This window comes from Galeopterus variegatus, unplaced genomic scaffold (genome assembly GCF_000696425.1).
Source record: "Galeopterus variegatus unplaced genomic scaffold, G_variegatus-3.0.2 Scaffold5755, whole genome shotgun sequence".
Taxonomy (NCBI): domain Eukaryota; kingdom Metazoa; phylum Chordata; class Mammalia; order Dermoptera; family Cynocephalidae; genus Galeopterus; species Galeopterus variegatus.
The window spans coordinates 84,656-100,786 of NW_007731866.1; the positions used below are offsets into that span (position 1 = coordinate 84,656).

At 37.8% G+C, this 16,131-nt stretch overlaps 1 protein-coding gene across 1 annotated transcript in view; it reads right to left on the bottom strand.

Annotated features, from left to right (window-relative positions):
• Positions 1-7,948, bottom strand: part of DBR1 (debranching RNA lariats 1) — a 13,212-nt gene extending 5,264 nt beyond the window's left edge. Inside the window, exons 1-4 of the mRNA XM_008589917.1 lie at positions 7,653-7,948; positions 6,960-7,084; positions 5,241-5,321; positions 1,674-1,759 (exon numbers count right to left, since the gene is read on the bottom strand). Of these exons, the coding sequence (XP_008588139.1) occupies positions 1,674-1,759; positions 5,241-5,321; positions 6,960-7,084; positions 7,653-7,849 (489 nt within the window). The 5' untranslated portion in view covers positions 7,850-7,948. The remainder of the gene's footprint in view (positions 1-1,673; positions 1,760-5,240; positions 5,322-6,959; positions 7,085-7,652) is intronic.
• Between the last annotated feature and the right edge of the window lie 8,183 nt (positions 7,949-16,131).

The following is a 16,131-nucleotide window of genomic DNA, read 5'->3' on the forward strand; positions in this document are numbered from 1 at the left end:
GAAAAAGAAAAAACAAAAAAAAAAAAAAAAAAAGAAAGAGAAGCAGCTTTCTCTCTGCCTCATAAATCATCCTTATTTTCTGTGATAAGGCAGGGCAACAGACACAGACTTTAATTAGATTGCCAATCAGCTAACACCTTTAGCACTGGGTTTTAAAAATATGTAATAACCATAGTATTTTGCCCCTTCGGTAAAGAAATTACTATTTTGAAGAGCCACAGACACTAAATTTCATGAAACCTCTAATAATTGATACAGTAAACCCAAATATTTATCAGAAAAAAAATTTTTTTTCTAGTGGGCTCACATAGTGTACACTAAAAAACTCTGTTTACTACATAAATAAATTAGGATGGCTAGTCCCTTCATGGGGAGGATGCAAAATATACTGTGTACTTTACTTACCCCGACTCCTTAAAATAATCTGAAATAATTACTTGGAAAACTAAATTAACTTAAATAACAATTCGAGACAGTACAAAATATAAGATAGATATGACTAATCACTGAATAACTGCTATGGACAGCAGGCTCAGTGAAAATCAGAGAAGGATGATCACTCTAAATTAGACAAGTCATGGTTGGGAAGTGGTATCCAAGAGGGTTCTTAAAGGAATGAAAGGATTTAGATAGGCAAAAGGGAAAAACCATGCCAGGGAGTATGAGCAGGGCATAAAAGAAGTGCCTGCGAGCATTCCCATGCTCCTGTAGAGGCTCTGGGGATGGTGGGAAGGGCATGAGTGCAGTCAGGAAGGCTCACCACTCAAATACATGGGGGGTCCTGGGCAGGTTACTTGCTTGTCTGAGCCTTACCTTCTCATCCTTACAGCAATGAAATTAGAGTAAAACCTACCTTACCTCACAGGATTTGAGTGGAAGTTATATGAAATACATACCATGTGTGAAAACTGTTTAGCTCAGTGTCAGCCATGTAGTGGGTTCTCAATCAAAAACCTAGTTTCACCTACTCTCCAATTAAGCCAGTGTCTCTATACCACCTTCACAGGTTTCCCATATCCTCTATCATCCTTTACTATTACTTATTTTCTATTTAATGCCATTATTTAATTACCGTTATTTAAAATAAAATGTTTTCATTAAAAAAAATCACTATTTCAATATACAGTCATGCATCAGTTAATGATGGGGAAAGGTTCTGAGAAATGCACTGTTAGGCCATTTCATCATTGTGCAAACATCATAGAGTGTACTTACTCTAACCTAGATGGTATAGCCTACTACATACCTAGACTATATGGTATAGCCTATTGCTCCTATGTAAGTAACGTGTTGCACTACGACCCCTATGACATCACTAGGCGACCAGAATTTTTCAGCTCCATTATAATCTTATGGGACCACCATCACATATGCAGTCCATCGTTGACCAAAATGTTATTATGTGTCTCACTACTGTTTATTCTTTACCTTTACCCTAATAACATTTGAAATCATGAAGTAAATGTTTTATTATTACTCACTAAGATAAATTCATAACCATTAACATAAAACAATGTTCATCTGTGAACTTCCTAAAAGCAACTCAAGATCCAAATTTTAGAAATACTAAATTGCTCTTCTTGGAAGTAACATACAAATATGATCAAAATACATTTCAGTACAGAATTGCTTTGAAATTTTTTCCAGTCTGCTGTAATGTACTTTTTACATACCTGTTTTAATTTATAGACTTCAATATTTCTCACATGATATATACTCCTTATTGTAGATGAATTATAAGGGGGGCACTCAAAATGACCTTAAATTGAAGAAGAGAAATAAGTTATATTCAATTCCCTTAAATACCGCAGATACAAATACACAGGGCATCAAAGCCATGGCTCTCTCTACCCTCCAGCTTCTTGCAGTTGAGTTTTAAGGAGCAGTTGGCCTCAAGCATTTACAATCTGCCTCAAGTGAGGGCTTCACCCAGGGGACCCCTGAGGACTGTAGATGCCCCAGCCTAAGACTGTTGGGCCTGAGAAGCTGAAAGAGTTGGAATTGGAACCTATCACCGTGAATATGAACAAGCTCCCTGTCTTCAGGAGAACTTTAACTGCCTCGCTCTGTCAGTTTTCCGAGAGCTGTTCAGGGTCAAAGGATGAGTTTCACAGGCTAGAAAAGCCTCCCCAGATCTTTTTTTTTTTTTTTTTTTTTTTTTTTTTAAAATGTGGTTACTTTTTTTTTAATAGTTATTCATGGTATAAAACCCAAAATGAAACTGAAATAAGTACTTCTCCAAAACTGATGCTTGTCATCAATGCTTTTTGGCTCTTAAAAATTTATAAAGAACACTGCTCTTAATATGCTGGTACTTTTTAGTACACAACTATACATATAAATAAGTGAGGGCTTATGATTTTAAAAACTAAATTGTATTTAATTTCAAAGTATATTATGTATTCACATAGTTTAAAATGTAAAAGATACTGTCGGAAAGGTATAGAATACAGAGTGTCTCTCCTAGACAGTAACAGTAGATCAGTGGTTGCCTAAGGCTGGGGTAGCAGCAGGGATTAACTGAAAATAGGTACAGAACTTTATGGGGTGATAGAAATGGTCTACATGTGGATGGTGGTAAACTCTCTAAATTTACTAAAATCACTGAATTATATACTTGCAATGGTATATAAGCTTTACCTCAACAAAGCTGCCTTGGGCGGTGGGGTGGGAAGCTCCTTCTTATTCCTGTCCCCCTAGAGGCAACCAATGTTAATCAGGTTTTTGTATTTTATTCCAGGGATATCATCTATGCATAAAATACACATACATCTTTTTCTTTTTTCCCTAAAGCATCAATAATTTATTATTTTGTATTACTGATATTGGGAGCATAAGGAACTGGTGTCCCACCAACAGCTAGTGAGGAACTGAGGCCTGCCAACAACCATGTGCAGAAGCTTAGAAGCAAATCTTCCCCAAGTGGAGCCTTCCCAAGAGACTTCAGCCCTCACTATCTTTTCTTTTTTTAATTTCCCTAGATAACTTTTTCTTATTATATATATTTAAGGTATACAACATGATGTTTTGATATTCGTGTATATAGTAAAATGATTACTACAGTCAAGCAAATTAATATATCCATCATCTCACAGTTAACTTTTTTTGTACATGTAATAACAGTACCTAAAATCTACTCAGCAAATTTCCAGTATATAGTACATTATTAACTACAGTCCTCATGCCATACATTATATCTCTCGACTTATTCATCCCGCATTACTGTAGCTTTGTACCCTTAGACCTCCATCTGCCCACATCCCTCCCCACTCCACCCCCACCTGGGAACCACTATTCTACACTCTGTTTCTATGTATTTGAGTTTGGGGTTGTTTTTTTGTTTGTTTGTTTGTTTTTTAGATTCTAGACATAAGTGAGATTGTGCAGTATTTTTCTGTGTCTGGCCTATTTCACTTAGCATAGTGTCCGTTACGTCCATCCATGTTATTGCAAGTGACAAGATCTTTTTTTAAGACTAAATAATATTCCATTTGTGTGTGTCTGTGTGTGTTCTTTATCCATTCATCCATCAATGTACTCTTAACTGTATTCATCCATGTACTCTTAAATTGTTTCCATATTTTGGCTATTGGACACATATGTATGTGTATTCATTGTGTAATACAGTTCATTGCTTCCCTGTCCTCAACCCCATTTCCTTTCTTTCCTACCCTCCCTCTCCTCACCAGGCAGTTGCTATTCCCAATTTGGTGTTTATCATTCATTTGATTATTTTATATCATTACCACAATGGTTATGATATATTTACTACACAATGGCTTTATAATTTATGTTCTGTGCCTTGTTTTTTTCACTTATCTTGGATATCTTTCCACATTAGTTATGCATACAGCTGCTACCACTGCTTTAATTTAAAATAGCTTCATAGCATTACATTGTATAGTTATATCATGATATACTTAACTAGTTCCTAGCTTTTGCTATTATAAGCAAGGTTGAAATAAATAACTTTACAGTAGTCCCCCCTTATCCGCAGGGGATACATTCCAAGACCACCAGTGGATGCCTTAAAAGGTGGATAGTACTGAACCCTGTATATACTATGTTTTTCCTTATGCATACATGCCTATGATAAAATTTAGTTTATAAATTAGGCACAGTAAGAGAGTAACAATAATTAATAATAAAATAGAATAATTATAACAATATACTGTAAAAAAAAGGTTATGTAAATGTGGTCTCTCTCTCTAAAAATATCTTAATATTTTCAGACCATGGTTGACCACAACTGAAACTGCAGATAAGGGGGGACTACTGTACGTACATCGTTTTGCACTTGTGGAATATATCTTATAGATAAATTCCTGGAAGTAAAATTGCTAGGTCAGAGTACTTCTGTAATTTCCACAGATATACATTACCAATGGTCTTTTCAAGTGTGGTTCCACTTCACACCTACACTTGCTACATAGGAGACAGACTATTTTTGCACATTCACACCAACAGTTTGGAATCATGTGGAGCAAAGCAACAGGGAACAGACTTGTGATTTAACAGTTACATTGAAGATGTAAGTTTTAGCTGCCAACTTAATTCATGAAATTTGTGAAATCAATGTGAATCCAAGCTATTCCTTTAACTTTAAAATCAAGATATAATTCATTCAGATACAGTGGAGTGAGTAAGTTACATTGTAGTATACCTATACAATGGAATATTATTCACAAATGAACAGATTAGAGTTACATGTATTAACACGGATTTCAAAAACATGTTAAGCAAGCTGCAGAAAGATACAACAATATGATACATTTATATGAAGTTTAAATCATGCTACATAACACATTGTTTAAAGCTCTAACATATGTTGCAATGATATAAAATAATCAAGTGAATGATAAACTCCAAATTCAGAATAGCGACTCCCTGGCGAGGAGATGGAGGGACGAAAGAAGGGGAATGGGACTGAGGACAGGTAAACAATGAACATCAATTGTATCTGTATTGTTTTATTTCTTTAAAATCAAAATTAGAAATGACAAACTACTAAGATGATAAAACTAGATGGTGGATACACAGATATATATTATATTGTGCTCCATATTTTATACGTATAAAATGTTCTTATACATATAAATGTATAAAATATTTTACAATAAAAAATTAAGAAAAAATAGTTCACAGAAGAAATCCAATGAAAAAGTCACACTATATATTATGCTTAAGTCATTCTGGGGCATGCAAGTTCAAAAGTTTAAAAATAATTCTCAAAATAATACCTTTTCTATAGTCATGGGATTTAAAGATGCCAGAGATCCCCCCAATCCTTACACCTCGGTACTTCACCACACCAGCCAAACCTGAAAATCACACAGTTAAATAAAATTACTATAGGTAAAAGCAATCTCTTTACTAACCAAATAAGCCATTTACTGGCCTGTAATTCCATGAAGTCCTAAAATTATCTGAAAATTAAGAATCATGATGAGGTTACTCTTTTTACATAGTAATATGCCAACAATATACAGTAAAAAGTAGTCTAAAAATCATACTGGCCAGCTGCCCAAAAAAGAAGCAGACAGAGGAGGCCTAGAAGCAGATCAGCCAAGAGACTAAGTAGATTTTGGAAGGGGCAAATGAGATAGGATATTGAAAGAAAAACAGACGTAATTTGGTACCCAACTGAATATGGAGGTGAGGTGCTAGGAGGAGGGGAGACAGAGGAAAATGTCCTATGATGGATTTACATGTTATAAATCTGAAAGTCAACAGGAATAAGGTATAAAGAATATGTCATTTCTGATTGGTCACCTTCTGACAGTTTCACCTTTTCACAGTATTACATTTCTCAAAAAATGATCATTCAGTAATGAAGTCGAGAAATTAAATTTCTGAAGTTATTTTTCATCATTGGAAAAACCTGTAAACAGTTCTAGAAAAAAATATACATTTAAATAAAGAGATGAAAGAACTATAGAGTTTAAAGGGACTAAAATTGAAATGGAATCTAATCAGGTCTGTAAATCTAAATGCAGATTTCAGGAAATGCAGATGATAAAAGGAACATTTTAAACAACAGCACAAGTAATCCAATCAGCTAAATCCTGAATGCAGGAAAAATTCTAGAGAACAAATTTCCCATTTTCTTCAACAAATATATGGCATGAAAAAGAGAGAGAGAGGAGGAACCATTATAGTCTAAGAGACTTCAGAGTCATGACAACCAAATGAAATATGTGTACCTCTCTTGGATCCTATTTGAACCAACCAACTGGAAAGCACACATCTTTTCGATAAGCAGGGAAATATGAACATAAGGCAATAGATAATAAGGAATTACTATTACTTTAGGTATAGTAATGGTATTGTAGTATTTTTAAAAATCCTTACCACTTCAAAATATGTACTGAAGTATTTACAGGTGAAATAATCTAATGGCTGGGATTTGCTTTAAAATACTCTGGTCATCTCCTCTCACAAAAAAGTTTAGGGAGATGTGGGTTAAAACAAGAATGGCAGTGCTGATAACACCAAGGTCAAGGGTTCAGATGGGATGTCCTTACCCACCAGCCACCAAAAAAAAAAAAAAAAAAAGAACCAAAAATGGCAGGATGATAACAGCAGTTGTTGACACTGGTTAACAAATACAGAGATTCATTATACTATTCCCCACTTTTGTGTATGTTTAACAAGTTCCATTATGAAAAGTTTCTTTTTTAAAAACTTCAATAAAATGAATAAGACAAAATAAAGAGACTACAAATAGTGTGCAAGATCTTTGCAGTTATATTAACTATTGCTTAAAACACTAGATGAAACAGGGAAATATTTTCAAGATTCACCATTTAGTAATTACTTTAATTAAATTTTCATTATTAACTATTTAAGTTAATGATATTCCCAAAACACCATACATATTAAGATGCTGCCCAACTAAATACAAATTCTGACAGGCTCTTCCATCCCATCAAACCAAAAAATTGCCCACAAATGCATACCTAAATAATAAATGTTTGGTGCCACCCAGCCGCCATAGGGTAACTCTTGCAAATGATTTGAGGCTTCATGGTTTCCCCCAATGAAGACTGTGAGAACTGGGGCCTTTTTCTCTCCAGAGTAATACCTAGAAAGGATAAAGTTGTCAGTTACCACAACTAGACATAGCAGAAAAGCAAAACAAGGTCCAAAGAAAAAAAACCTGAGCTCAACATAAAAAGTTAAAAAGCTCTTTCTAAAAGAATTGCCCACTATCCATCCTTGTCCCTAAGAATGAAGAGTTGCCACCTTGGCTCTCAAGCCAGTGGTGCGTTCATTTAGGTCAAGAACTTTGTCGAATTCGTTACTACAACCTCAGTTTCTAGAACCGGAATAGTACAAAGCAGGCGTCCAGTAAAAATTCCTGCATCATGAAATAAACTACTCTCAGGGTCCTATCAAGTACAAGGTAGATATCTAAACCTGACAGCTTCTTCCTCCAGGTTTTCCCCTCGGGCTGCGAGCCCTAGTGAAAAAGTTAAGACAGAAGTGTGGGAAAAAAGGAAAGTGACATTTCCCGAGCGCGAGGGCCCAGAGACCCAGGGTGAACAATGACGGGAACTCGGAGACAGCTCGTCAGAGACAGAAGGGGATTCGAACCCAGATGGGTGGTCACACCTTGCACGGCCGGGTCCAAGCCCCGGGCCGAGCCTTACCTGTAGAAGGTCTGCATGTGGCGGTACTTGGGCGGCACGGCCATGCAGCGCAGGTCGGCCTCGTTGCGCACAGCTTGGAAGTCGCCGCAACAAAGCAGTAGGTCTACCGGCCCCGGACCGCGCCGCTCCGCCAGCGCCAGCGTCTCATACACCTTGTCCAGCTCTCCGTGGCAGCAGCCGGCCACAGCCACCCGCATCCTGCCGGTCCTGGGCTGGGAGCGCCGTCTGCAACGCCCAGACCACAGCCGGCCCACGACCGAGAGCGAGGAACCCCAGACTGGCGGGCGGCTCAGCTCGTGCCAGGGCCCGGTTGAGACGCCTGCAAGGGAATTCACTTCCGCTTTCCAAGTCTCGCGAGACAGGGATCGGGGCGGGCCCGGCCAACAGCAGGGTCCCAGGGAACTTTCAAGCTGGTTCGAGTGTCGTCTTCGCAGGTCCTTGAGTCCTAGCAATCTGACGGATGACAAAGTTAAAACTAGAATAGTAAATAAAATGCCAGAAATAGGAATTCAGTTTGATAAAATTAAACCAAAGTAAACAAGTGAGCAGGCGCAATTGGCAAATTCCCTAGGACCGGACCTCTCAGGACAAAGACAGTTTCCTGAAAGTACCTTAGAAATTAAACAGACTTTTTAAAAGACAGCCAAAAATACTCAGTTGGTTAGACCTGATAATACCAAGGTACAGGGTTCGATCCCTGTACCACCCAGCCTCCAAAAAAGAAAAAAAAAAGAGTAAAGACACCCCAAAATAAATATGATTTTAAAATTAAACTTAAAACTCACTGAGGACTTTAAAACTCACCCCCGCAAGAGTTTCTAAGATTATCAGTTATTTACGATCAAATAGTTGTTTTGCCTAACTGGAATGCAAGCTCAATGAAAGCAGGTGAATGAATTGAAAACTTCCAGGAGAAAAAAGGATCAAACAGTTGAATGAAGAATGAGTGGCCAAGACAGAAACCAGCAAACAAAGAAAACACCTCTGGAAAATTCAATCAAGAAAAGATAATCCATTCAAGGTAATACAGAGAATAATAAATATATTCAGTTTATTATTAAACTGTGTTAGTTTTCTGTTGCTTATAACAGAATATCTGAAACTGAAAATGAAATTTATTTCTCCCCGTTTTGGAGGCTGGGAGGTCCGGGGTCAAGGAGCACGTATGGTAAGGGCCTTCTTGGTAGACACTCTACAGAGTCCTCTGGCAACATGCAGCATCACATAGCAAGGGCTGGGCAAGAGCGCACTTCCACGTTTTCTTCCTCTTCTTATAAAGCCCCAAGTCTACTCCCTGATAACCCATGACGCCATCAGTCCATTAACCCATGGTCCTCACGATCCAATCACCTCTCAAAGGTGCTGTAATCTGATTTCCCACTCTCTTAACACTGTTACATTGGGAATCAAGCTCCACCATGATTCAAAACGAAGCAGGACATGTAAACAAAATGATGACAATAGAAGACACTGGAACAATTGTCAAAGATATAAAGGCATTGTGCCCAGAATGATTTGGGGACAATTTCTTTCAGATTTACATGGAAAACATAATTTTCATGATCTTTAAACTGATCGAGGGTAGAAAAATGGCAATCTAATATTTCCAATTAGATTTTAATATTTTATCCTCTTTCTGTATTAGATGTTTGAAATATAGCAGAACAATAGATGCTTTTTACAACATTGTTAAATTTAACTTTTTCCTTTTTATTTTTAATTATTTAAAAATGTACCTTTATGTAAAATTTTTATTTTACGCAAGATGTGTATTCAAACAACCAGACGCTCGACTTGAAGGGGAAAGTATCCGGGATTCATTTTTATTTTCTTTTAAGAGTCATTGAGCCCTACGTGAGGGAAGATTTGCCCTATGTGTAACAGCTCCATAAAGAAAAGGTGAGTGATGCAATTGTCCGCAGCTTTACAGTAATACTATGTAAAAACCGTTCCTATTCTCCAGTCAACCGGTGTATAAAAGTATTGTTACGTTGTTGAAACTGGGAGAGCCACATAAAGTCTGCACCTTGTTAGTTTCTTTTCCTCAGCTGCCTCCGCTGCCATGTATGCTTAAATTCAGCAGTTCGCCACATCTGATCTGAGTTCAGGTCTTGGAGGTGAGGGAAGAGGCAGGCGGTGCCCGTTTTGCAGTCTATAGTGCAAAGGCCAAGGGTGGACGAGATACAAGAAAACAGCAGGAAAAGAGGCGAGGGCCATGGTCCACGCTGACCCGCCTTCTCTCTTTTTCTTTTTATTTATTTTTAACTTTTTGGGCAGCTGGCCAGTACGGAGATTCGAACCCTTGACTTGGTGTTATGAACGCCACACTCTAATCAAATAATTTACAGGAATTGTTTTAGTCTGGATCCTTTTTTTCCCCCCTTGTAAAAAAATTTTAATGGAGGTATAACTTTTAAAGTAACATAAATATATCAAATCTTAATTGCACAGTTTGATGAATTTTTACTTAGGTAATCACCCATATAACCACCACCCACATCAAGATATAAGATATTTCCAGAGTCCTGAAAAACTTCCTTGTGCTTCCTCCCCCAAGAGAAGAGCACTATTCTGACTTCTATCACAATAGATCAGCTTTGCCTGTTTTCAAACCTCATATAAATGTCGGTATATTTTATACATTCTTTTTTGTCTGGCTTCTTTGTCTCAACTTAATGTATGTGAGATTCGTCCGTGAATCTACTCTACGGATAGGTATGTCAATGGTATGCTATTTCTTATTGCTGTGTAGTATTCCATTGAGTGAATATATCATAGTTTAATTACCTATTTTCTTGTTGAAGGACATTTGAATTGTTTCTAATTAAGGGCGATTATGAATGAAGTGGCTTTACACATGTTTCTGAAATTTTATAGTGAACATAAGTACTCATTTCCCTTGGATTATGCCCAGGAGTAGAATCTCTGGGTTATAGAGTAGGTATACATTTAGCTTCAGTACAGTGTCGGTTTCCAAAGTGTTGTGCTCATTTACACTTTCCTAAGTAATATAGGAAAGTTACAATTATTCCCTGTGCACTTGGTATTGTCTGTTACATTTTAGCCATTTTGTTGGGTGTGCAATGGTATCTCCTTGTGATTTCCATACAGATTTTACAACAGAATTTTGGTATGTCAATTCTTTTTTGTGTCTAATAGGAAACAATAACTTAATGCCATAACATTCAAAAATCAATGGTCAAGGAAGAAAATAGACTATGAATAGGGATGAAGAAGTGCATTGTGGCTCAGTTTCTAACTCTATTTTCAACCCAAACCCCATTTCCAGATGTCATACTGGTGAGTCAACAAACTTGAGAATTCTTACTCATTTTCTCGACTCTAGAAAGAATTAAACTAAATAGAAAGCCTCACCCCCTTCCCATTCTGAGTGAGGAGAAACAGGAAGAAGTTGTTGGAGAAAACTGGACTGAGTGAACAATAAAGGTAACTCTTTTGACAAATGTGAAGAGCCGCTCTCTGAACAGGCAGATGCTGTCGAACTGTGGGGGGTGGGGGGGTCCCATGGGGAAAACAAATAGGTCTCAGATATGGTGGGAAAGAAATTCCTTGATTCTATCAGAACAAAGATAATATCTACATAGAGGCACACAACCATGAGCAAGATGAAAAAAGAAACCACATGTCAACTATGGGAACATGCTAAAAAGAGCATTCTCTAGAGTGAGGCTGAGCAGAAGTGTTATTTAAAACTTCTTAGGTACCTCGATTTAAATACAGTTCTTTCTTCCTGAGTCCTTTATTTTTATCCAACACTTATTTAGCTGGATTTCATTGTAAAGTCTTTTTTTTTTTCAAGAGCCCACAGGACTCCCTTACCTCGATTTCCAAACACCAATCTCACCTAAAAGAAATCAGTTCAGCTTGTTCAAATGGCTGATTCCAGGGGAAAGTACAAAATAAGCCTGAATCATCTTGTTGTGGCAGAAATTAAGAACTCCTTAAAGAATGTAGGAAAGGCAGCCTAGTTAGCTCAGTTGGTTAGAGCAGTGCTGATAACACCAAGGTCCAGGGTTCAATCCTTGTACCATCCAGCCACCAAAAAAATAAATAAGTGGGGATGTCAAAAGGGTGCCAGATTGAATGTGTTTCCACTGGCCAAATCTGGAACAATTTCAGCATCAAGAACATAATCATCTTTGTGCAAACTCTTCTGTTTGAACCTGTTTTTTAAATGACTGTCTTCCCTATTAGACTGTGAGCATCTTGATGTGAGGGTTTATATATTTCTATACTTGCATCATCAGTGTTAGCACAAATGCCTGGAATAAATTTAATAATTAGATTTTAAAAACACATAATCATAGTAACAAAATATAGCCCATGAATAAAGTAGAAATCTCTCATGCTATGTTGATATAAAAAAATAACAGGCAAAAGGGAGAGCTCTTATTTGTACAGAATGCTGACTGATAAATAAAGAAAGCAAGTTGGAGTTAGAAATCACCATATTACAACCATCACATCATCATCATGACAATTATTTCAGGCAAGAATCTTTAGTGAATGCTAAAACTAGAGGATAAAACTTTGAAGAGTAATAGGATACTTACATAGTCTCAATGTATCTGTTATTTAAGACTAGTTATATAGTCTCAAAGTATCATCTCAAAAGATATTTATTGGGGCCGGCCCGGTGGCGCACTGCTACAGTGCGCCGCTTGGGAGCGCGGCGGCACTCCCACCAAGGGTTCAGATCCCACATACAGACCAGTTCCCGCTCACTGGCTGAGCGAGGTGCGGACGCAGCACCGAGGGTTGCGATCCCGTTGCCGGTCCCGGTCCGGTACGGGCATGACACTGAGGGTTGCGATCCGTTGCCGGACACGAAAAAAGACAAAAAGGAAAAATAAATAAATAAATAAATAAAATAAAATAAAAGATATTTATTAATAAAAAACAGAAAAATAGGAATTTTACACTAGAGAAAACTGGAAGACACCACCTTAACAGAGTGATCAAAGCCAGCCTCTCTAGAAATGGACAAATACAAATCACATGCCTCCTGATATGACACAAGATTACTTCTGGGTCATTCCTGCCAAAAATGTATAATTTAAATCTAATCTTGAAAAAACAGAAGACAAGTTGAAATTGAGAAAGATTTCATAAAATAACTAGCCTGTCTTTAAAAAATGTATATGACAGTTATGAAATACAAGGGCAGACTTTGAAAGATTAAAAATTAGAGACTAAAGATTCTTGACAACTGAAAGCAATGTGGTACTGTAAAAGACATTATTAGGGCAATTGGCAAAATCTGAATAAGGTCCGTAAATTAGATAATGGTATATCACTGTTAATTTCCCAATTTTGACCATTTTACTGGGTTTATATAAGAGAATTCCTTGTATTCAGGAAACACACACTGAGATATTTAGAGATTATGAGCATCATTTCTACAACTCTCCAATTATATATTTACATATATCTTTAGTTCTCTGCATGTGCCTATATCGTAGAGGCTAGAAGCTAAGAAACTACATTTCTTCAGTTCCCTTGCCAGCTGACTTCTGGATTAGGTTTTACGAATGGGAGGTACTCGTGTGAGATTAAAAGGTAGAAAAAAGATAAAAGCTGATTCTTTTCTCTTCTGGCTCTTACAATTGTGGCAGCAGACAGCCTGACCTTCTACAGTGGCAGCCCAGTACCCCAAGCTCCTTCAGTGGTAATGAACTTCCTGTTGCTCTTAATCTCAAGTAAAATACCCACTCCCTGTTTGCAACTTTAGTCCTTCCAATAATTAGTAATGTTTTTAGTCAAATTCCCAAAGTGGGCTCTGTTTTCCTTTATGATGTACCAGCCAAGATGCCATTCATGTAATAAGCAACAAGCAGATGCTTTCAGCCATGAAAATACCCAGGGAATCAATACCTATGGGCTCTTCAAAAAAAAATGACTTTACAATGAAATCCAGCTACATAAGTGTTGGATAAAAATAAAGGACTCAGGAGGAAAGAACTGTATTTAAAAGATGAATCATTACAAACAGAGCAGACAGCTCATTTGGTTGGAGTGTGGTGTTACAACTCCAGGGCCAAGGGTTTGATCCCCATCCTGGCTAGCAGCCAAAAAAAAAAAAAGAGAGAGAGAGAGAACAGACTAGGGGAATGGGAAATGTCGTGGGGTACTTAATGAACATGCAGTAGTTCAGGAAGGTCTTGCTGATAGGGTGACATACTGAGCAAAAACCTTCATGAGGTATAGGAGTGAACTATGGGGCTACCTGAGCAATGAGTTTTCAAGTCAGTTTATAAATAAAGTCTTACAAACAGAAAAAAAATATTCTTCTTTGCTATCTGTATCTTGTAATTGAACTAAGTGATTATGGCACCTACCACCACCTGAGGGCAGCACACTCTACAGGAAAACTACTTGAGAGACCATGTCTGTGGTGCTAAAACTGTAGATTGAAGAGATGGAGAGAGGCAAACATCACAGATAGATTAAAGAGTTCTGTGGTTTCTCTAACCCCTGAATCTTGAACTTGTTAGATATTTTGTTGGAATTTCTAATTTCAGCAGAAAAAGAAAACACCAAGTAATATCTCTTGTTCATTAGTTTTATAACTTCCAAATTCTATTCCTGCATTGTAAATACCGAAAATATTAGATTTACTTTGCCTGACTTGTCACCCTTGCTTCTCCATTTTGAAACACATCTGCCTAGCGTGGTCACCTGTGCTTGGAGAGGAGGAGACTTTCAATTACCTAGGCAATCCAGAAAATCATATAGCCATCTGAAGACCAGCTGATTCTATAATGTCTCTTCTATATAAATAATTGGAGCTCTTACCTTAGCAATGATTTTTGAGATCTGCCAGTGTTCCCAGACCTAAATCTAGAGAAGTGGTATCTTAACTGTTCAATTAGACAAATGTTTATGGACAAGCCAAGCTCTGTACGGAGCAGCACACAGGGCTTTGCCTGGTCTATTCTTCTTTACACTTTGAGTCAGAACTTGGATGCCAGCTCTACCAGAAGGACTTCCTTTGACCTCAGCCCTAGTGAGATTTCCCTCCTATATGCTCCCTTAGTCCCACACCCTCTCACTTATCACCCTAAATTCTAATGACTGTTCGCTTATCTCTCTTTACCTCTTGCCTAAAAGCTCTATAAGAACAGAGAATAAATTTATTTTGTTCATAATTATATTCCCATTCCTGGTCACAGTACCTGGCACATAGTAGGTATCCAGCATATATACATATATATTGTTAAATGAATGAATTTCCAGGATCTTTGGCTAGGTCCTCTTCTTTTAATTCTCTAAATTAGTTCCTGTGTACATGAAAAAATGCTCAACATCACTAGTCATCAGGGAAATGCAAATTAAAACTACACTGAAATACCACCTCACCCCAGCTAGACTGGCTATAATCAAAAAGACGGTGAATAACAAATGCTGGCAAGGGCGTGGAAAGAAGGGAACACTCCTGCACTGTTGGTGGGACTGTAAATTAGTACAACCACTATGGAAAACTGTACAGAGTTTTCTCAAACAACTACAGATAGATCTTCCACAGGATCCAGCAATCCCACTTCTGGGTATATAACCAGAGGAATGGAAATCATCATGTCGAAGGGATACCTGCATGCCCATATTCATCACAGCTCTGTTTACAGTAGCCAAGACATGGAACCAACCTAAATGTCCATTGATGGATAATTGAATAAGGAAACTGTGGTATATATACAGCACGGAATAATACTCTGCCATAAAAAAAAATGAAATCCTCCCATTTGCAACAACATGGATGAGTCTGGAGAAACTTATGTTGAGTGAAATAAGCAAAGCACAGAGGGATAAATACCGCATGTACTCACTCATAACTGGGAGATAAGAGAGAAAGAAAGAAGGAAAGAAAGACCACAATGGTGCGTTGGACTTACAGAGGGAGAGAACATATCTTGTGATACAAAGGGGAGTGGAGTGGGGCCCCCCCCCCCGGAGGGAGGCTGGGGATAATTGGGTGAGGGACACGGGGTACAAACGCAATTTGTGGTAATGGGCATGCTGCCAGTACGAATCTGGCCTTCACATCTTGGGCACAAGGGGTGATAATCAGCTCTGTATCTCATGAATATTCATAACAAATAAAAAAAAATAGTTCCTGGGCCGGCCCGGTGGTGCACTGGATAAGTGCGCCGCTTGGGAAGCACGGCGGCGCTCCCTATAAGCAACAGAAGCAAACTAATACAATACCTCATCTTCCGATTTTATTCAAATTTTGCCAATTTCCCATTGATGTCCTATGTGCCAAAAGAAAAAAAATGTTTTTCTTTGCCCAAGATTCCATCCTAGATCACAAGTTGCATTTAGTTGTTATGTCACTTTAGTCTCCTTTAATCTGGAACAATTCCTCAGTTTTTCTTTTTCATTACATTTTTGGAGGGTACAGGGTTTGTCTGATGTTTCCTCATGATTATACTCATGCATTTCTGGCAGGAATACCACA